The following is a 22,646-nucleotide window of genomic DNA, read 5'->3' on the forward strand; positions in this document are numbered from 1 at the left end:
CAAACGCCAGCTCCCTCAGCCTGAAAGCGAGATGAGCGCTGCAACCCCATAGTCACCTTTGACTGGACTTAACTGGGTCCTTTACCTTTTTACCTAGATGCCTGAGAATTCACAGAGCACCCTCTCCCTCTTCTCCAAGAAGTTTTAAAATCTTAAACCAGGCATTATAATTTCTGTTATTTTAAATGGATAATGGTACTAACAACACATGAACCAACCAACCAAAAAGTAGGCAGCCTTCTAGACAGCAGAGGTGAGGAGGAAAATTGATGAGGATATCAAGATTCACTGTGGAGGAAGGTACCTGTGTCCTCTCTATGAATTCTAAATGCGATACTCTATAATACCCCTTGCAAGTCAGCTATTTCCCCTTCATTTGAATTTAGTTTGAAGCATCTTCTTTAAGCCTATCTAAGCAAATGTTAGTATTCATTGCAGCCTTCTAATTACAAACTTTTTTTTATGTTCGACAGTGTATCAGTTACAACAGGAAGCACCTCGTCCCAAGAGAATAATTTGTCCTCGAGAGGTCAGTTTCAAGTTTCTCTTCATCTTCTTTAATTGAATGGTCAGCAGCATGCTGATACTGTTGGTCTTCACAGTTTATGTGTGCAGGATGTGATCTATATATTGTCATCCACACAAAAGATTTAAAAGCGCTCTCTTTTTAAAAAATTATAAGGTAAACATTATAAAAACACCAGTCGGTGTTTGTTATAAATTCTAAGCTTTAAGTGATTAATATTATTAAGATGTTTTCAGTACTATTTTTGTGTTCATCAAAGTGTTGTGTATCTTTGTGTTTATTTCTGCCATAAATGAAGTGCGATTTCCTACCCCACCCCAGCAAATCTTCTACTACCTTCACAAACCCTGTCTGTCATCTGAAAATATGCATTTTGACAAATGTTTTAGAATAGTGTACATAGAATATTGAATTAATAGCATGAGGTCATTCTCCCTACAAGTCTAAAGCACGAAGGCAGTATGTAATAATAGATAATGCCATGCATTTACTGGTTGTCTCCCAGTTTGGTTTCCTGAAGTTTCTAACAGAGTTCTTTGTTTCTGACCAGTTTTATTCCCATGATGGTGAACAGTGGTGCCTCGCAAGACGAAATTAATCCGTTCCGCGATTCTCTTCGTCTAGCGGTTTTTTCGTCTTGCGAAGCAAGCCCATTGACGGCTTAGCGGATTAGCGCTATTAGCGGTCTAGCGGCTTTTAGCGATCAGCTGAGAGGTGGCTTATGAGTGGAACAGCTGATAAGCGGCTTAGCGGCTTAGGAAAGGGGGGGAGCGGAAAAAAACCGCGGGAACTCGCAAGATTTTTTCGTCTTGCGAAGCAACCCCATAGGGAAATTCGTTTAGCGAAGCGCCTCCAAAACGGAAAACCCTTTCGTCTAGCGGGTTTTCCGTCTTGCGAGGCGTTCGTCTTGTGGGGCACCACTGTACTAGGTATGGCTCACCCTAATTGCACAACATCTGAGATGAAACTGCTGATCTTGGTTTTGTCTTGGCAGAGTAAGCATCTCATTAAAGAGGTGCTTCCTTCCCTAGGATGTTCCCGGTGATGTCTGTATAGGCCTTATGTAGGTTACCGGAAGTGTTCCTGATTGAAGACACAGATCTGCTGTAACTATCAGAGGTGCTAACCGAGAAACGCACATTTCAAGTGGATAAACGGCTCTGTCTGATGCTTCAGTAGCTCTGAGCAGAGAGGACTCCCTAGCCTTCCTCCTGAAATAGATCTGTCCCAGTCGATGCATCTCCTGCAGAGCAAATCTGCCGGTTGGAAAGAGCAGTTTCCAGCATCAAGCAGGAGCCCTTCCCAGTAGCAGATCTGTTCATGAATAAGCTCCTCAGTTGTCAGGCTTAAAAGCAATTCTTTTGTTTTCTGCAGGTGGGAAGGGCACACCCACTGCAGCAGAGTTCTCCAGGAGAAGGGAGGGAGAGATCGTTTCTCTTTCTCCTGGGAAGAAGCTGTGTGGTTCGAATGTGCTTGAAGCTCCTCTAGTTGTCTCTTTAGTATGATAATGATTTTTAGTCATTTTTAAGGACATGTTTCTTCACGTTTGCTAGCAAGCAAGAATAGCCAGAAGCAATACTGTTAAGCAGAGTCACCTTTGCACAGTATACTCAGTGCATTTCCATGTGTGCCATGAGACTTGTTGGTGTACCTTAAGTTGTGATGAGTGAGGTCATTGTGGCTCATACTGAGATTGACTCAGAAATAAAGCAGCCTATAATGTTTTGGAACACACAAGATGAATGAAGCTAGGGGAGAAAAACTGGGAAGTTGTCTCTGGCCTGGGTTTTCATCTTGTTCTTCTATATACAGTGGTACCTCAGGTTAAGTACTTAATTTGTTTTGGAGGTCTGTTCTTAACCTGAAACTGTTCTTAACCTGAAGCACCACTTTAGCTAATGGGGCCTCCTGCTGCTGCCACACCGCCGGAGCACGATTTCTGTTCTCATCCTGAAGCAAAGTTCTTAACCTGAGGTAATATTTCTGGGTTATATTTCTGTAACCTGAAGCGTTTGTAACCCGAGGTACCACTGTACTTGGTAACAGTGGCGTAGCATGGGGGGTGCAGGGGGGGCCGGCCACACCGGGCGCAACATCTGGGGTTAGGGCAAATCCACGGGTTAGGGGGCGCAAATCCACGGGTTAGGGGGCGCAAATTACTTGCCTTGCTCCGGGTGCTGACAACCCACGCTATGCCACTGCTTGGTAATTCTATCTTCAATAACGTTTTCCACCAATTCTCCCTGAAATGATGCAGAGACGTCTTTCCCATAGGGCTTAGTGGTGCGTCGCGCCAGGGCGCTGGCCTCTCAAGGGTGCCCCAGTGAGTGGGGGAGCTGCGCGGCTTTGCTGGCGGCCTCCCCTTTCCCTGCACGACCGCCAGCTGCACCCTGCCAACTATATGGCTGGCGAGCGTGCAGCTTCCTTCCCAAGCCTCTGTGAGAGGAGAGCGATTCCCGCAGAGGCTTAGGATGGAAGCTGCGCCCTGCCAACCATATGACTGGCAGGCACGCAGTTTCCCTCCCAAGCCTCTGCTGGGATTGCTTTTCCTGCAGCGGCATGGGGGGAGTTGCGCCCCCCATAGCTGGCAGTGTGCAGCTTTGCCCCCCCCCATCTGTGGTAATTTGGGGGTGCTGGGCGGATATTTGCACCCCGGCACCGCATCTGCTAAAGACGGCCCTGAAATGAAGTTAAGCTAACCAGCCTGTGATTTCTTAGATACACTCAGATCCATTTTTTTAAATTGGTGTTAAACACCTCCCTTCCCAAAAGAAACAAAGATAACACAATGAGATTAATATCAGATTAAACTATTATCCTACCACCCAATTATATAAATGTTACCTTTTACACATTTCATAATGGTTGAAGGAATGGAGCATTGTAGATGACACTTGGAACAAATCCCCCCCCTGTATAAACTCCCATTACAGAATAGCTTAATGTTCGTGCAGCTTATTGGTTTGGCATAATGCTAAATCGGTGTTGGAAGTCTCTCTCTGTTGGAGATTTTCAGAAATTGCTAACAATTATTCAACAAAACAGTGTTCACTACAATGGCAAATTTGAATAAACTGTCCCTGGTGCATACAAAGCATCCACTTCCTAAACCGGACTATTATGCAGAGAAATATGTCAGCTAATTGCTTTGCTCATTGTTCTTAATTCTAATTACAGTTTTAGAAAACACTATTGCTAGTAAAGATAGTAAAATATGTGATAGCTTGGGGAAAAGCAAAACATTTTACCATCCTCTGCTCTTAATTCTGTACGAAATGGGAATGGGATTTTTATTCATAAGTGCCCGTTTATTTTTCAGCTGGATGTAATATGCAGAAATCTTCAAAGTATAAATAAATACAAGTAGTAATGTATGAAGGGGTTTATCATATGCAAATGTGAAATGTTCCTCTGTTTTCTGCTTAGATTTTCCTGAAATCCTAGCTGTAAAACAAGAGCCTGAAGATTACTATGGTATCTTTTTGGCTTGTAATATTCTCACTGTGGTGCTAAAGCATCCAGGAATTCCTTTAGTTCACGTAAAATTCAGTAAAAGATAATATAAAATATTGGATTTTGACTTGGGAGACATAAATCTAAATAAGAGACTCAGCCATCGATGTTTTGTTCCCCAGTTGTTCACATCTAAGGATGGAATATTTATTCATGGATTTAAATGGATAATACATGATTTGATGTGAAATGGTCCTGAATCATTCTATGTCCTCAAGTAATGTTTTACATAAGAGATGTACAGGCAAAGCAAATCTCAGTTGGCATTTGGTTTGTGCTGCCTGTCCGGAATGACATTTGAAAGCAGGAGTTCTAGAACAAGTGGAGGAAGTATGTATATACATGTCCTCATTTTCACAGGACTTCACCCTTCAAATAAGCAATAGCCACAAAGCAGCATCCCTAAACTTATAGTAGTTAAGGTTCTTTGTACTTGATCCAGTAAGTCAAGAAGGAAATATTAAGCTGAAGATTCCAAACAGAGTGAAAGGCTTTAGCTACTGATGTCATGAGCCCTGCAGAAGCTTTGGGATCAGGTGTGGATTGGCAGGTGCTCAGGAGAAGGAGGAAGAAACAGAGGGGGAGCCGAACGGTGAGAACTGTCATGGTCCCTGAGTGATGGGGCTGGTCAGACAAAGAAGGTGGAGGAATGAGCTGCTCACAGAAGAACCTAAGGAGGTTCCAGTGGGATAGGACAGGACATACCAAACCAGAGTCATGGGGACTTGAGGAGCTGCTTAGGAAGGAGGATCATGGAACACACCTAGTGGGGGAGGCGGGTCCCCTCACTCCATGTAATCTCCCCATCAGTCTCCCAGGCACCCACACAGCCTTTCCTCCAAGATCACCAAGGCCCACCTTCAACTCAGGCACTCTGAATGTAGTGCCAACTCTGGAGTTGCCGTTTCTGGCTCCCCAGCTCTTCAGAGGAGGTGGCTGCCCAGCCTGTCCCGTATCCGCTCCCCAGAAGACATTGACACATCCTCTGTTGCCGAGGTCATGAAGAAGACACCAGCACAGGCATGAACAGACAGGGAAGACCCACCCTTCTCAGAGGAGTGCCTGCTTGCATGCCCAGTTTCAGGAACAGCCTCAATTGCCATCCTAAGTTGTGCCTGCCCCATTCCCATATAACAAGGTTTGTAGGGGGTGTGTTGCTGGTTGGGTCAATGTCTTAGCTTGTCTAGCCATGTGTAGCACCTATGATGTCTTTGAACTCTGCCTGTGTACTGTACTGATCTGAGAATTAAAGATTTTGGTAGATACTGCAATTTGAGTTCGCGTTCTTCCTCCAGTGAGAGCCAGGACAGGAACCTAGGCTGGAGGTGGGAGACTCTCTCCTTTCTACCCTGACTTCAGCTACCTCTGAAGGGATGCTGGTTCTCCTTCCCCCAGCTTTTCTGCAGAACACAGAGCCTCAGCAGAGGCTGAGAAGGACTTGGAGGGGCGGGAGGAGGCAGAACCAGAGGTGGCAGCGACTAAACAGGAGCCCAAACAGAAGGGGACAAGCTTGTCATCTAGAACCAGACACCACCTTCACAGATGGGAGCAAACTCCCCACCAAGGAGAGTGTGTTTGCAGTTCCCAACATTTGCAAAGTGCGTGAGTCTTGTGAGTTAGTGCACTCCACCTGTTATGTAAATGATTGGCCGGTGGGGTGTGGGAACAGGTTGGGGCATCTTAGCTGCTTACACCTCTTTCAAAACTTCTTGACCTGCTCTTGTCCCTCGTATGCTAAGCATCTCAGAAAAGGGAGAAGGGTGACATCATACACCGGAATGATGTCATGCAAAGTATAAAACAATACCATGTATCCTAAGTGTCTCAGACTAGAGAAGGATGACATCATAAAGCAGATTGTGTCCAGTGAGTCAATCTCAAATGTTTTCCAACTAAATAAATGACTTAATTAAATATGTATATTTAGGCACTGATGCCAGGAAAGGAATCTGTTCAGGATGAAATAGTCTGTTCCCCAGGGATGGTTTGTCCACCTGGCAACTGAATAAGAGACTTTTCCAAAGGAAAGGAAAGGAAATGTAGTCCTAATTTTGTAAATGTGGAGCAGGTGGATTTGTATTTGGATATACAGTCAGGCCTGGAGGAAGTAAAGTTGAGGGGGAAATAGAAAACAACAGATATGGAGGCAATTTAACCTAGTTTTAGATTTAATCAGTTTTAGATTCCATTTTAGATAAACCCTGGTTTGCCATGGCACCTGAGCCTTAGGAACTGCCATTAATTTTAACTATTCGTAATCGTAAGATAGGGACGCGGGTGGCGCTGTGGGTTAAACCACAGAACCTAGGACTTGCTGGTCAGAAGGTTGGCGGTTCGAATCCCCGCAACAAGGTGAGCTCCCGTTGCTTGGTCCCTGCTCCTGCCAACCTAGAAGTCCGAAAGCACGTCAAAGTGCAAGTAGATAAATAGGTACTGCTCCAGCGGGAAGGTAAACGGCGTTTCCGTGTGCTGCTCTGGTTCACCAGAAGTGGCTTAGTCATGCTGGCCACATGACCCGGAAGCTGTATACCAGCTCCCTCGGCCAATAAGCGAGATGAGCGCCGCAACTCCAGAGTTGGACACGACTGGACCTAATGGTCAGGGGTCCCTTTACCTTTAATCGTAAGATGCTCAGGGTAATTCACCTGGTTCTTCCATGCCACTTTATCTTCACAACAATTCCAGGACTTAGGTGAGACCAGTATAGCAACTGGCCCAGTTGAGTCTCAGGCCTGAGTAGCAAAGGGAATCCAATGTCTCCTCACTCTTAGTCCAACAAACAAACCATTACACCCAACTCAGCCTCATGTGAAGTATAACTTCTTGAAAGCAGAAAAGAGCCACATCTGAACATTTTCCTGCTACTTCCCTTACTAAAAAGTAACATAAGAAGTGATCATGAATTATTCCCAAATGTTTTGACCCTACAAACAGATCAGCCAGCGATCGACTGAGAGCTATTAAAGTAGCTCTGAAATCTGTGACTTTTTTTGCTGCTAGCAGCAGTCCTACACACAATGAAGTCATGCTTGAAACCCAGTGGCCTCCTTTGTGAATCCAGATTCTTATCGACTGTTTGCTGAACTTCTACAGATTTGTCTATCTTTGTTATGTCCCTATTGGCTAGCTGTCTCACTTGCCTGTGTTGTTAGCAGATTCTCCTGTAAGATATGGTAGAATCTGCCCGTTGAACAGTTGTTAATTCTTTATAAGGTGAGCCTACAGATCAAATTGATTTGCATTTCCCTCACATCTTACAAAGTACATGTCATTGACACTTTATTTCTGTATACAGTGGTACCTCTGGTTAATAACTTAATTCGTTCTGGAGGTCCGTTCTTAACCTGAAACTGTTCTTAACCTGAAGCACCACTTTAGTTAATGGGGCCTCCTGCTGCTACCGCGCCACTGGAGCACGATTTCTGTTCTCATCCTGAAGCAAAGTTCTTAACCCGAGGTACTATTTCTGGGTCTGTAACCTGAAGTGTATGTAACCTGAGGTACCACTGTATCTGAAATAATTGTCATTTATATCCTCTATTTAATTATCTTCTTTTGTTCCTTCGTTGTTGAATGGGCTTGACATGTTTGCTATCCACTATTCTTTAAGGTAGATTTCTAGACTTTGGTAACATTCTTTCCCATGCCACCATTGGATATAACCTAATCTGATCAAAATACTACATTTGGGCTTTTACTCTCACCATGACTAATGTGCTAAAGGGCATTGTATGCAAATGTTTATCTTCTGGACTTTGAACGTCTTACTAATGCACTTTTCAGATTTTCCCATCATTAACAGATTAGATGATTAGGCAACATGGTTGGGTGTGGGTGCACAAAGATAATTACAGAGGCTGTCTGGTTGTAAATTGATCTTTAGATACTGGTGATTGGTAAATGCAACTCTAGCTACTCCCAGTTACAAAATCCTAGATAAAATCTTCAGTGTAATCTGCAACCTATACTCCCCCCCACAAAAAAAGTCCATAGTGGTCCTGGGAAAAGAATACACGTCTACAAAACTTTATTAGCATTTGGAAATGCAGTCAAAGTCCTTTTTCTTTGCTTCTCATCTTGACAAATACTTTGTTTTGGAGATTAGAAAGAAAACTGGATGCATTTTCCTTTAAATTGTGTGAATTCTTCTACAACTGAAGCAGTGCCACCATTTTCAATGCCCTTTTTTACATTTTTTTTAAACTTACATCAATTTATGAAGAAGCAGCATTTTCATTTCAAAGCTGGTTTAATTCAAAAATCATAAGAAGTCATTAGGGTGATCTCACACATCAGCTTGAATGCAGATTATTTGAGAGGAGAAATTGTATTTAGGGCATATATCTATCCCACAGTCATTGGTCATAATGCTTTTCTGTGAAGTTTCTGCTATACAGTGGCATGTTTTTACAATAACATTTTTACTGTGCTTACTGGAGATCACTATAGTACACATTCCAAAGGGGTGGAATTGCAGTTCAAGGTCACTGCAATCTTACACCTAGCGTATATGTTTTGTTGACTCATCAAGAGTGCATACCTTGATTCTAAATGTATTTTACTTGCAAAAAAAAAATGCCACTAGTTTCGACAGAACTCTTCTTTTTAAGATTACATTGGTTACAGCTTCAAACAACATCCAGTAAGTCATCAATGCATGTCTACCATGCATTAACATAACAGAAATTGATCCAGAAATTCTTCCATCCTTCAAAGCAGTACTGTATAGTGTTGCACATTTCTGCCACAGTTTGTCATTGTGGGTGGACTTGCTTGGAGTCACACATTCATTTTAAGATGCCTTGTAAGATGCAGTTTTCTCTAATCTTAGCTATGTCAGTGTGTTCAGAAGCTGTCATATCTGTATGAACTATGATCTTGAAGTCAGAGAGATGTGCCATGCCTGAAACCTCACAAAATGTTATTTTTGAGAAAGGCATTTTCATGAAGCTGTTTGACATTTTACACTTGGGTTGTGGTGACGCTAGAATGCTGCTCTGGGCTCCTTGGAGAAATGTTGATATAAAAATATAGTAAGTAAATAGACACTAGGCATTGCAGAGAGATTCCTCTGCTGAGGATTTGGGGTTTCAGAAAATTTTCTAGTATGCTATCGCAAGGGGGGTGGAATGCATCAAAGGATATGTAAGAGATAAGTTAGATTCTTTTACTGTATCATCAGGAGTTTTGGTTTTGGCAATTGCTGACAAATATTTATGAGGTTTCCAGCTAAGCACTGTATTCTGAGCTCTCAAGGGACAAAATTTGTACTAACCAGAATCAAGCAACATTTGAGTATGTCTGTGTTATATGTTGTTACTATTATTTATTAAACAGTTTAGTTGCTTTTTTTGCCAATGCAGTCCAAAGTGACCTACAACAATAAATAATAAACATTAGAAAAAGACAAAGAATAGAAAAAATCTAAAATACTTTCATACTTTTAAAGGCAGGAACAGAACACCCCAGCAATTAAAGGAGACTACAGATAATTAAAAGACAAAGCCCTAGCAGAAAATAAATGTTTTTGCTGGTGCCTAAAGATATGTACCACAGAGCCTAAGGCTTGCCGATAAGAAGGTCGGCGGTTCGAATCCCTGCGACGGGGTGAGCTCCCGTTGCTCGGTCCCTGCTTCTGCCAATCTAGCAGTTCAAAAGCACGCAGAGCAAGTAGATAAATAGGTACCGCTCCGGCGGGAAGGTAAATGGCATTTCTGTGCCCTGCTCTGGTTTGCCAGAAGTGGCTTAGTCATGCTGGCCACATGACCCGGAAACTATACACCAGTTCCCTCGGCCAATAAAGCGAGATGAGCACCGCAACCATAGCATCGTCCGCGACTGGACCTAATGGTCAGGGGTCCCTTTAAAGATATGCAACAATGGCACCAGGTGAAAAAAGGCCCATTCTCATCTCGCTACCCTGCGGATCTCTTGGGGAGGTGGGGCACACACAGAAGGATCTTAGATGGCAATCACAGGGTCTGGGTCAGTGCATGTGGGGAGAGGCAGTCCTTGAGGCCCAGAGCTGCATAAAGCTTTATAGGTCAAAACCACCACTTTGAACTGTTGCTATGAAGCTAACTGGTAGCCAGTGTAGTTGAGTCAGGGTTGGTGTTAATTTACTCAAACTGTCTTGCATCCTGGCGGTCAAATTCTGCATCAGCTGCAATTTCCAAACCATCTCCAAAGGCAGTCCCACGTATAACACATTGCAGTAATCTAACCTAGAGTTTACCAGAGCATGGACAACAGAAGTTAGGCTAGCGGTGTCCAGATAGGGGTGTAACTGATGGAAGGCGTTCTGCACCACTGAGGCCATTTGACCCTAGGAATTTTTGTGGTCAGCCACAATAGCTGGAACATGTTACCCATGAAAAATCTAGGCAGACAAGTAGGAATAACCATAAACAAGCTGGAAACCAAGCCCCAGATTAGTTCTGTTTGGATATAGCGTGTGTGAATACCAAAGACAATAGCATTGCAAATAGGCAGTATAACATGCATTGTTAGAAACAGGTTACCCTGCAGTGCATTCATGTTCTCTGCCTTGTGTAATTAGGTATCCTGAGACTTGCGAGACATTGATCACCAGCCCAAGGACTCTGCTGTGTAGTAGTAATAATTTTACTATTTCTTTCTTTCTTTCGAAGCATTGCAATAAAGATTAAAACATTAAAATGAAATGTTTAAAGCCTATCTTTATGGATCCAGCCATAATTTAGTATTGTTTACTGAAAGACTGCCAGTGAAAAGCACATTAGTAAAGACTATTTAAATCAGAGGTAACTGTTAATATTCCAGCACTATGCTCCAGATATTAGATGAACATTGAACAAAAACATAGTGCATCAAACTTTGTAAGGAACTGCCCCCTGCTGGCCTGGCATTTGTTTGCGTATAATTGCCAGATTAAAATTTTCAGCATTACGTGTAGCATTTAAAATTAATCCTTTGTGCTCTCTTAGATAAAGGATGCCATCCTCCAGGTTTCCTGCTATGCAGGCAACACTTATTTCACCCTAAAACACTTTTTTAAAGTTGTAACCTGAAGTATTTGTGGTTGGGCAAAATATTGATGATGATATTGTTTCACCAGCTTTAATTTTTATTGTTGCTTCTACTGATGTATATCTAACTGTGTTGTCTTTTCCCCCCCATTTAGGTGGAGAACAGACCGAAATACTATGGACGAGAGTATGTATTAAATGATTTGTAGGAAAATAACTTTTTAAGTAATAATTTGATGCACGACACTGTGCAATTTAAAATTGCTATGAAGAGATTGTTTAATGTTAATGAAGAGATAATTTAACTCAGTGTTATTTCTCTATTTCTTTCCATGTACTTACTCAGTTTTTCTTGACTTCCCAGACTCTTCGTTTGCATGCATGTGAATTGTCTTTTCAGGTGGTACCTATAGTGTATATACATTTCAGTATGTATTTTGCAGTTAGAGATGTAGAGCAATCCTAACCCAGCCCTGGGAACAACTGGAGAAGTGGAGCCACTGCTGTTGGTCAGGAAAGAAGGTGGCGGGGATGTTTTTGCTTTGGTTGTTTGTTTAAAGGGAAAGACCAACTGGGTAACGCCAGAGGCCCATCTAGAAGAGTTTAGATTTGATATCCCGCTTTATCACTACCCGAAGGAGTCTCAAAGCAGCTAACATTCTCCTTTCCCTTCCTCCCCCACAACAAACACTCTGTGAGGTGAGTGGGGCTGAGAGACTTCAGAGAAGAATGAATGGCCCAAGGTCACCCAGCAGCTGCATGTGGAGGAGCGGAGACACAAACCCGGTTCCCCAGATTACGAATCTTCCGCTCTTAACCACTACACCACGCTGGCTCCCAGAATAGTCCAGAATCCTATTCTCACGGTGGCCAGCAGCAGCAGCAGCACTCTCCCAGCTTGTGATGTCCAAGAGCTGGGATTCAGAGGTCTACTTCCTGCAACAGGAGAACAAGGCCATCATGATTCAGAGCCTTTGACATCCTTATCGTCCTTGGTAAGGTGCAGTAGAGTGGGCCACCTGTCAATGGGCCAGCTTAAAATCCATGGAATCCTTGTCCTGTTCTGCTCCACCCCATTTTGGAAACTTGTGCTGGCTGTGAGCAGCAGCCTGCCATTAATGCAAGTACAGCAAGGGGCTACTGCAGCAGTGGACCCCCCACCCCACCCCCCACCAGCAGACCCAGGGAGAAGGACTCTTCCACCCAGTCTTCTGCATTTATTTTGTAAATCTTAACTTAGGTCTCCTTTTCAGAATCACAGAATTGTAGAGTTGGAAGGGACCACGTGGATCATCTAGTCCAACTCCCTGCAATACCCAGCGTGGGGCTCGAACCCACAACCTTGAGATTAAGAGCTCTACAGACTGAGCTATATGATCCAGTCTGAATCTGGTGTTGTCTATTCCAAACTTTAAAATGCTGGAAAGCGTAATGCTGGTGGTCAGCAAAAGAGGTTTAAAGACTCTCTCAAGGCAAAACTAATAAAATGTAGTATAAACACCGACAATTGGGAAACACTTGCCTGCAAGTGCTCCAGCTGGAGAACAACCTCTACCAAAGGTGTCATGGACTTTGAAGACGCTTGAACTCAGGACGAAAGGGAGAAACGTGCTAAGAGGAAGGCACATTTGGCAAACCCTCACCGTGATCAACTCCCACCCAGAAACCTATGTCTCCAGTGTGGAAGGACATATGGATCCAGAATTGGCCTCCACAGTCACCTACGGACACATGGAAGACTATCTTACTCTGTCACAAGTGATCGCCAAAGAAGAAGAAGTCATATAAAATTGATCCAAAGGCAGAAGAGCTGGGAGTATAGGCAGATTACTAAAACCAGGCCCTGCTAAGCCCCTGGTTCCAATATTTATTTATTTAAAATATTTATATCCTGCCTTTCTAAGACAGCAGCCTTTTAAGGAGGCTTTTAACAGCAGCAGAACAGCTGTAGGAAAATCCCAAAGCAATAATTAAAATGCAGCGCAAATAAATCAGTTGTGTATCACCACCATGGACAGCAGAATTCACCAAAAGCAGCCTGAGCAAATTAATGGAAAGTTTACGGGTGCAATTTTAATCTTGATTGCAGCATTCCTTGCTATTAGTTCCTTCGAAGATGTTTCCTCTGGCATCACTTTGTTATACATACAGAGGGACACAACCCTATCATGAACTATTTTGTGGTGACTTTTATGTGTCCTCCTTCTGTGTTTTAACACTGAGTTCCTGTGGCCTTTCTCCCATTCAGAGTTATTCTCTAACCTGATGGCTTTCTGTTCCATCAGGTTTCATGGGATCATTTCTCGTGAGCAAGCCGATGAATTGCTTGGAGGTGTAGAAGGCGCATATATTCTCAGAGAGAGCCAGCGGCAGCCTGGATGCTATACCCTAGCTCTCAGGTGAGCTTTGCTGCTTCTGGTTGCAAATTGTAAGAAGTGCTTGTTGGCCATTGGGAACCTGAAGGAATCGTGGTTATAACAACAATATGCAAAACAGTATACTTTAAAAATGGTATGATGTCGTCTGTAACGTGTTAGATATTACGATCCTTTAAACTTTAAAGCATAATTTTTTGCAGACTCAATAGTTTATTTTTTGCACTTTCTGTGTTAATAACAATTTATTATTTATACCCCACCCATCTGGCTAGGTTTTCCCAGCCACTCTGGGCGGCTCCCAACAGAATATTAAAAACACAATAAAACATCAAACATTAAAAACTTCCCTGAACAGGACTGCCTTCAGATGTTTTCTAAAAGTCAGATAGTTGTTTATTTCCTTGACATCTGATGTGAGGGCATTCCACAGGGCGGGCGCCACTACCGGGAAGACCCTCTTCCTGGTTCCTTGTAACCTCACTTCTCGCAGTGAGGGAACCTCCAGAAGGCCTTCGGAGCTGGACCTCAGTGTCCAGGCTGAACTATATGGGTGGAGACGCTCCTTCAGGTATACTGGGCCGAGGCCGTTTAGGGCTTTAAAGTTCAGCACCAACACTTTGAATTGTGCTTGGAAATGTACTGGGAGCCAGTGTAGGTCTTTCAGGACTGGTGTTGTGTGTTCTCGGCCGCCACTCCCAGTCACCAGTCTAGATGCCACAGAGTACCCCCAAAATTATTCACATTATATCAACACCATTACCAGTTAGAACTAAAATTATACCAGTTATACCTACAAGACTATATTTAACCATGAATTGTATTTAACCGTGATTTAAGAGTATCTTGGGTACAGGAAACTTAGAGCGGCTAACCTGCGACACTCTGGAGGTGCATAAGTTAGCTATCCCTATCTAGTGCAAATGAAGAACGTCGCCTTATTGTGCTATGAGCACTGCATTTGCAAATAAGGGGGTCGCAGGCTGTCTTGAGTCTCTCATCAACTTCACTTACTGATTTCTAAACCCTGTTTAAAGCTCGTCCCCTGTGATGAGCAAGGTTCCCCCTGGTAACTTCAAACATAGCTAAGTTCCACATTGGCTCTGATTTGCGCCGATATTAAAGACACGGAGCTGGTTTTGATTCCTGTGTAAGAGGACACCCTGCTATACCTTGGTTTACTAATGCTGTGTTGTGACTGTTTAACCATAGTTAAGAACAGCAGGATAATGAGCAGAAGGGAAGCAGGGATTGCATTAGTCCAAAGTTGTCTTCTGAGTGCAGTTGAGGATGTTCTGCACCGGCCTATAACACATGTTCATGCAGCCCTGGCACAAACCTGTTTCATCTGAATATATACCGGTTCCTTGAGTCTGTACTCCGTCCTCCACCTTTATAGCTAATGAGGAACATGTCCTTTTTATAGCCTGCATCATCTGAGAAATCAATGTTTTTAGTGTTCGAACACTAATGCAACAACTTCATTTTGTTTTAATGCAGGTTTGGCAATCAGACCTTAAACTACAGGCTTTTTTACGACGGGAAGCACTTTGTAGGGGAAAAGAGGTTCGAGTCAATCCACGATTTGGTAACAGACGGCTTGATAACACTGTACATAGAAACCAAGGCTTCTGAATATATTTCAAAAATGACGACAAACCCTATCTATGAACACATTGGATATGCCACTTTGCTTAGAGAAAAAGTATCCCGGAGACTGAGTAGATCAAAAACTGAATCGAGAAAAGCTAGTGTAACCACATGTGAAGAAAACGCACCAGTTGAAAAGGTAAGTTGATTCATGAGGAAATCAATCCATATATAGATCTACCTTTAAAAAATGCATCTGGGGCACTCAGTCATTAAAATGCACTCAGTGGCTTGTCATCAACTAACTTTTAGTCAAAGTAAACCCACTGAAATGAATGGACCTCAGTCATGGCCATTAATTTCAGTGGGCCTACTCTGAGTAAATGTTGGTTGGCTACAACCCAATGTATTTGTTTATATGTTAACATTTGAGGTGCAAGCAGAAAGCTGAAATCAGATCTATTAAATTATTATGTTCCTCCATTGGGAATGAACTCCAGATGATTGCATGCCCTGCCTACAATAGCTTCCCATTGTAACAACAACAACAACAACAACAACAACAACAACAACAACAACTGTATACCACCCTTCCTACATAGATCTCAGGGTGGTTCCTTTCTGCACTTAAGAAATATGTGTCCAGGTAGCATCTCCCAGATAAAATGAGTGGAAAAGAGCACCTGAGCACATACAAATATTTAAATTCAAATGAGAAGCTAGGTCTCTTGAGCTCAGCATTGTATACGTATACATCGATAAGCAGTACCTCTCCAGGGTTTAAGGCATAATTCCCCCTCTCCCAGTCTTACCTGGAGATGCTGGTGATTGTAACCTCCCCACCTGGTTTGCAGTATCTGTCTAAAAGAGAATGTAGCCTTGCTATTGATTCCTGAATGTAAGAATTTGTGCTGATTGCCTGTTCACCAGATCTCAAGTTTGTTAGCCTTTTAACACAAAGTTCAAATCTCTGCTTTACTATTTTGGTGAATGGGCCTGATTTTGGGGGCATGGCTTTTCTTTCTTTCCATCTTTGCTTTTCGAAGTTGTTTTTGTAGTAGCTGAGCGAACAAGTAGTAGTTAACATAAAGCAATTCACGGAGAAATGCAGCTGAAATCAGTTTGAAATGTGTGACAAATGATGAATATTCTTATAAGAGGTTGTGTGTTCCCGCAGATTGAAAAATATTTCAAACGAAACCTCTTTTCTGGTGTAAGTGCTTTTGAAGGTTATTTAATACATAATTCACATAATGTGTTTGCATCGCAATCAAGATTATGTTGTTGACCTGCATCTGAAAAGCAGTGCCTAGCTGCTGGAGAATGTAATTTATAGTTTTTATTTATGATAGTGTTTCAGTCCCATAAGGACATTTCTAAAGACATTCTCTGTTCAAGACAGCAAACATCTTAAGTTGAACTGGCTTTCATTTCTAGTTCAAATGACCAAGGAAGACATAAGCAGAGTGAAATACACAAGAAAGCTTTATTTAATAATATTTAGAGCAACTGACATTTCAGGCTTGTGGAAACAGTAACACAAATTAAACTCAATTAACTATAAATTACTATTATTTAAGAGACGCATGCCCAGAATAGAAAAGCACCTTACAAGGCTGTGATGAGCTGGTTTTTGGATTTTATTTCAGCATAGTTCAAAATCTGAGAGCTTCACTGTCAGAAAAAGGAAGGAATCATAGAATTGCAGAGTAGGAAGGGACCAAGAGGGTCATCTAGTCCAACCCCCTGCAATGCAGAAATCTTTTTGGCCCAAAATTTCAAGTTGTCACACTTCTGACAATCAGATCACTGTAGTTTCAAACCCTGGCCAATGGATCCATGTGCATACCCTTACACTATGCATGTGCTGCTTCATGCAACAATATTTGCATGCTCACCTGCTGAATACATTGTGCCACCCATTATTTCAGGTATGGAGAAAAGAGGGGGAAACCTAAGTTCAGATTCTACCATTCCATCTGCAAAAACTTTCCAACAGACAATTTTGTGAGAACTGGTGGTGCAGGACATAAATTCAGCCACTGTAGACCACCCTTTATACAACACTGGGTGCTGGAGACGGTCGTTGATTAGTGTGGCATAGGGGCACTAGTTTGTAACTTGAGAAAATAGTTTTCCATCCCAAAGAAATATTTCCTCCTAACTGATATGAAATAGGTTTCCTGCTATCAATATTCCTCCAGTCTTTAAGCCAACACTACTATTCTGCTTATAAACAGAATAAATTTCTGAGTGGAACTTGGGAAGCAGGATTGGGTTGTTGGTTTTCCTTGCAATCATGGCTCGGTCTCCCAGTCTCCAAGCTGTGGTCCCCGATATGTGCTAAGAAAAATGCTGCAGGAAGTTAATGTATAGTTGATAGCCATAGCAAATATATATTTTTACGCATTGGAGTACGTTGCATTACCTTCCAGAAAAATCTAATTTGTGATGGTTGGCAAAGACCATTATTAGTATGGGAGAAAGGATTTTATCCATGCTGTATAGAACCATAACATGTTGTGACTGAAGCGGGGCAGCGGACATAAGCTATTTTGGCAGAGCAACTGTTACCCCTCAGTACCTCTTAGAAACATCCCTACTTCTAAGATATGGTATAGAATCATAGAATTGTAGGGTTGGAAAATACCCGGAAGGTAATCTAGTTCAGCTCCCTGCATTGCAGGAATCTTGACTAGATCATACATGACAGGTGGCTATCCAACCTCTGCTTAAAAACCTCCAAGGAAGGAGAGTCCACCACATCTTGTGGAAGTCTGTTCCACTGTCAAACAGCTCTTACTGTCAGAAAGTTCTTCCTGATGTTTCATCGGGATCTCCTTTCTTATAAATTGAATCCATCGGTTCAGGTTCTAGCCTCTGGAGCAGGAGAAAACAAGATGGCTCCATTCTCCATGTGGCAGCCCTTTAGATATTTGAAAATGGTTAAAGGAGAGAATGTCAACAGGAGAATGCTAGGTATGCAATTAACTCACCAGTTAAAATCAGCATGACTTAAATTTTAGATTTGGCGCCTTTAGAAAATCAGAATGAGGCAAATAGGCTATTTTTGTGTATACAGTGGTACCTCTGGTTACGAACGCTTCTGGTTACAAATGCTTCAGGTTACGAGCTCCGCTAACCCGGAAATAGCTGCTCCTGGTTGCGAACTTTGCCCCAGGATGTGAACGGAAATTGCGTGCCGGACGCAATGGGACGCCCCATTAGCAAAAGCGCACCTCAGGATAAGAACGGTTTCAGCTTAAGAACGGACCTCCAGAACGAATTAAGTTCATAACCAGAGGTACCACTGTACTTGGTAAAATTGATTATATTTGCATAATAGTATCTGGAAGTTGCTTAAATAACTTTTACTCCCATTTTGGAGTAGGTAAAATAAAGTTTGTTGGTTTGTTTCAGTTATCTACCCAGATAGTTTAGAATTTCTCAACAAAAAGACGTCTTTAAAAACGTGCTGAAAGAATTAACGCTGTAATGTTGCCCTGAAAAAAGGGCTTTCAAACATTTCAAGCACAGTTTAAACTTCTGCAGTGATTAGGAGAGGTTAAGGGTTTTATGAAAAAAGAAGAAAATGAAACATCACCTCTTATTGATAGCATTTCAGAAGCCAAGAAACTACTGCAGAGGGCATTAATTTCCCTGATAGGTTTGTTAAACCATTTGTGGGATGTAGTTATTCTTCCCTGCACGAAAGGTTGACAACAGAAATTATTGAATGGCTCAGTCATTCCTGAGACTTTCCCCCTTTGGGCAGGTCAGTGGAAGGTTGTTACAGTGTCACTAACTAGGAAGAGAATGCATAACTTGGAACTGCCTGAGGAATCTGTCCACTCTCATAATACAGTTTCCTAGAAGTTGTAATTAGTAGTACTGTGCCAGACCCCATAAGAAAAATGAAACGCATATGCCAAATTAGTTGCTTTTCTTTGGGTCTTTTTCATCGGAATAATTATATAGGTCAGAAATCATCATCATAAAAGAAGAATGTTTATCTGTCGTTATCCCTCAAACTAAAAAAACATAGGCATTCCACTCTTGCTGTATTAAAAATAGGCAATAAATGAATGTATAAATGCATGAATGTTCATGCAGCACTTTTTAAAAAAAATCAGGTGAATAGCCACTTTAAGAATTGGGGGGGGGGGCTGAACCATTGTTCAGTTTTCTCATATGAAGGCCTGTCATTGCACTGCAGCTAAATGTTTGCCTATTGCTTTTATATTAAGTCTCCTTCATTCAAAGGTCTTCTAGCTTCCTCCAGTAAAACAGGTTGCTAGTATACAACACACATCTGAAGGGTTTCGTCTGTTTCTTTTGAATTGAGCGTGTGATTGGAACTTGGAAATTATCCCGCATTCCCAGGAAAATGAATACTTGCCAGTCTTTTTTGTGTGTGCAAAAATTGACATAATACATCATCATAGCAAATGTAATTCATAGACTCCTGGTGAATCAGCAACACCTTCATTGGGGCTCAAGGGCATGCTGTTGAACTCCCCCACCACTGCCGCTGCCTCCGCTTCCGCCTCTAATAAGGTCTAGCTATTCTGTCTTTAAACAAATACTGCATTTACCTTACCAATAAAGTACAGTCGTACCTTGGAAGTCAAATGGAATCCGTTCCAGAAGTCCTTTCAACTTCCAAAACCAAAGCACAGCTTCTGATTGGCTGCAGGAAGCTCCTGCAGCCAATCGGAAGCCGCACCGGACGTTCGGCTTCCAAAAATTGTTCGAAAACCGGAAAACTCACTTCTGGGTTTCTATCGTTTGGGAGCCAATTTGTTCAGGAGCTACAGCATTTGAGATCCAAGGTACGACTGTAAAAACAGAATGTGAAATATTGTCCCAAAGTAAGAATGCGGGAATAATCCTACCAGTAAAACAACAGCTTTATTGTCTGTAGGTACTAAAGCAATTTTTGTTAGTATTTTGAAGTTTTTGGCGTTTTAGGCTTTAGTATATCTCTATACGTTGTTGTGCATCGACTTTATATTTTATATTATTCAATGGTTTATAATTTTATATATATATAAATGAATAAAGCTCTTAGGAGCTATAGAGCCATATTTATTCATTTTTTTAAAAATGCCATTCTGTTTTCACATGCTCTGTGGCACATTCAAATATTGATCATAACATCTGGTCCATTCTTAGTCATTAAAAACGAGCTTAGAAGTGGACATGCTATGGAACCGTGGCTAAATTGCATCAGCAGTACATGTATTTAAAGTGTAGCCGAAGCTCGAGCTGTAAAAATTGCATGTGGAACAGCTACTGAAAACTTCATAAACAATTTCCCGTTAAAGATGATACACTGGCACATCCATTTCCTGCCCAGATTTCTTCCTTTGTGCAATCACTGGAAAATATAAGGCAGCTCTGTAGGCACAAATCTATATTTGATTATCTCACCGTGTTTTCTGAGACGGAGAATATAACAATGCAATAATCTTTCACCTGTCATTGTGTCCAAGTCGCTCAGTGTGCTTTTCAAATACAGGACTTGAAATTCTATGTAAATTGATGTAGCTTCCTTTGCACAAGCAGAAGGTTTGGAGTTATGCAGTTCAAAGAAGCCCCTTTTTTGCAGTCAGTTTTACTTTTTGAAAGCATTTTCTTCCATGCAACCTTCGCTCAAAAATGCTGATTTGTTACTGGGACAAGTTGGCATATAGAGAACCTAATGGCTTTGGATCAGTTTACTTGAGGGATTGCCTTGCCTCATATATGCCTTGTTTTACCAGTTTGTCGAAGTTACAAAGTGCCATACTGTATATTGTTTGTTCTGCATATGTAAGGAGCTGATATTTTAGTGTAGCATCAACACCTTAATGCATTGGAACACCCTATTGACACTAGACATGTGTCCTCAACATTGCTGTTTTTCTAGAAAAAGAGTTGCCGGAACTCACCAGGAAATCCTCCCTTGTTCTCTTATAATGGCAATGGCGCTCATTAGACAGGTGCCGGAACGGAGTTCTGGCAAGTTCCAGTTGAAAAAAAAAGCCCTGGTCCTCACTATAATTAGATGCCTGCTGGATTTTTTTTTATTTCAGCAAGTCTCCCCATACATATAATATATATATATATTATTTTATAATATATATATATATATATATTCGGGGGGGGGGTTTAAATTTTTGCTGATTGTATCTATGTTTTCTTGATAATTATTTTATACATACTGCTTAGAGATTATTCTGATTAAGTGATCTATGGTTTTTCATAACTGTACCAACGCTATTGATTCAATCATAACATGTAACCTTTTTATTTAAAAGGCTAGGTAAAAATAGGTAGCTACCTTAACTCATAACCTGCCTTGTTACTGAATTCTTTAGGAAGGAATCAAGTAAGGCTTACATTTCATAAAAGTCGGTGTGATTTATTGGCGGAGCTACATGTTTCAAACACTAGATGGCAGCTTTACTTAAGAGTTTTTATGGTTTTCATTTTTTAACTTTTTTTAAAAAAAAAGATACAGTAGCTTCATGTGTTTTTCTGGTTTGTTTATTTATTCAGTGTGTTTATCCTGCCTTTTGGGATAAAACTCTCCCAAGCATCAAAGAACTACATCTCAAACAGCAAAACAAGACCAGTGCCCCCATGTTAGCTTCGAACATACATAAAGCAGAAAACAATGTGTGGTTTATTGCAAGGTCACATGCTTCAGGATCAACCCTCTGAGAAATTTGTCTACATATACCCTTGCCCTGTTTAGTCTCCAATATGGGTGCAAATTAATATTACATGTTTACATTTACATATTTAAATGTCTGTGAAGGGTGCATTTATCTGGCAAAGCTTTAACCCGAGCAGTGTATGCAAGCAGGAAGAAATATTATTTCTGGGAATAATTGCTGTAGAAACCTTTCCAATTTTTTTGCATACATTGTTAGTTACATAAACTGCTTGGACAACAGGCTTGTTTTAAAAGTATTGGTGTTTTAAAAGGGCTTGTTAAATAGTAAGCACATTCTCTTTAAAAAATATATCCTAAATTGTCCTGTTTACTGAGGGTGCTTAATATATTAAATGGGCCATTCAGATATTGCAAGTGGGTTGTTTCCAAGTTTTAAAGAAATACTTACCAGGTTTTTCCTATTTAGAAATACCCCAATTCTATGAAAGAGGGCAAAATAACCATCTTAATGTTAAGATGGAATTTTTAGACAAGATAGTATTGTCACACAAAATGGACTAATGTACACACCCAACTTTTACAGGGCACCACTATCCCATCTTCCCCCTTTTCACCGGCAGTTGCAGCCTAATTCTATGCATGTTTACTCGAAAGCAAATCTTACCCAGCTCAGTGGGGCTTGGCCTCATGTCAGTTGTGTATAGGATCACAGCCTGAAAGCCATTTCCGGTGCAACGTTTAGCAAGCACAGCGTGGCTTCTGGATCGATTTCTGTGAGACCCGCGTGCTCTTACTGCTAGATAAAAATGATCCTGTGAGTTGAGGCCTGATTCCTGGAAGAGTGCAGTGTTTGAAGATCTGTCTGTGCGCAGCAGGGATTCATGACCCAATTAAACAAAACATGTTCACTGTCTATAGCGGGACTCATTTCAGTAGCAGACCTGAGGCTGATAAATATATTTTTTCCCTAA

At 41.6% G+C, this 22,646-nt stretch overlaps 1 protein-coding gene across 2 annotated transcripts in view; it reads left to right on the forward strand.

Moving 5' to 3' along the window:
- CHN2 (chimerin 2) overlaps positions 1-22,646 on the forward strand; it is a 139,657-nt gene that overhangs the window by 56,570 nt on the left and 60,441 nt on the right. For both annotated transcript variants that reach the window (XM_079948053.1, XM_079948054.1), the window contains 4 exons: positions 474-529; positions 11,202-11,233; positions 13,332-13,445; positions 14,922-15,210. In XM_079948053.1, the coding sequence (XP_079804179.1) occupies positions 474-529; positions 11,202-11,233; positions 13,332-13,445; positions 14,922-15,210 (491 nt within the window). The remainder of the gene's footprint in view (positions 1-473; positions 530-11,201; positions 11,234-13,331; positions 13,446-14,921; positions 15,211-22,646) is intronic.

Source organism: Podarcis cretensis (genome assembly GCF_951804945.1).
Source record: "Podarcis cretensis genome assembly, chromosome: 12".
In the NCBI taxonomy this organism is placed as follows: domain Eukaryota; kingdom Metazoa; phylum Chordata; class Lepidosauria; order Squamata; family Lacertidae; genus Podarcis; species Podarcis cretensis.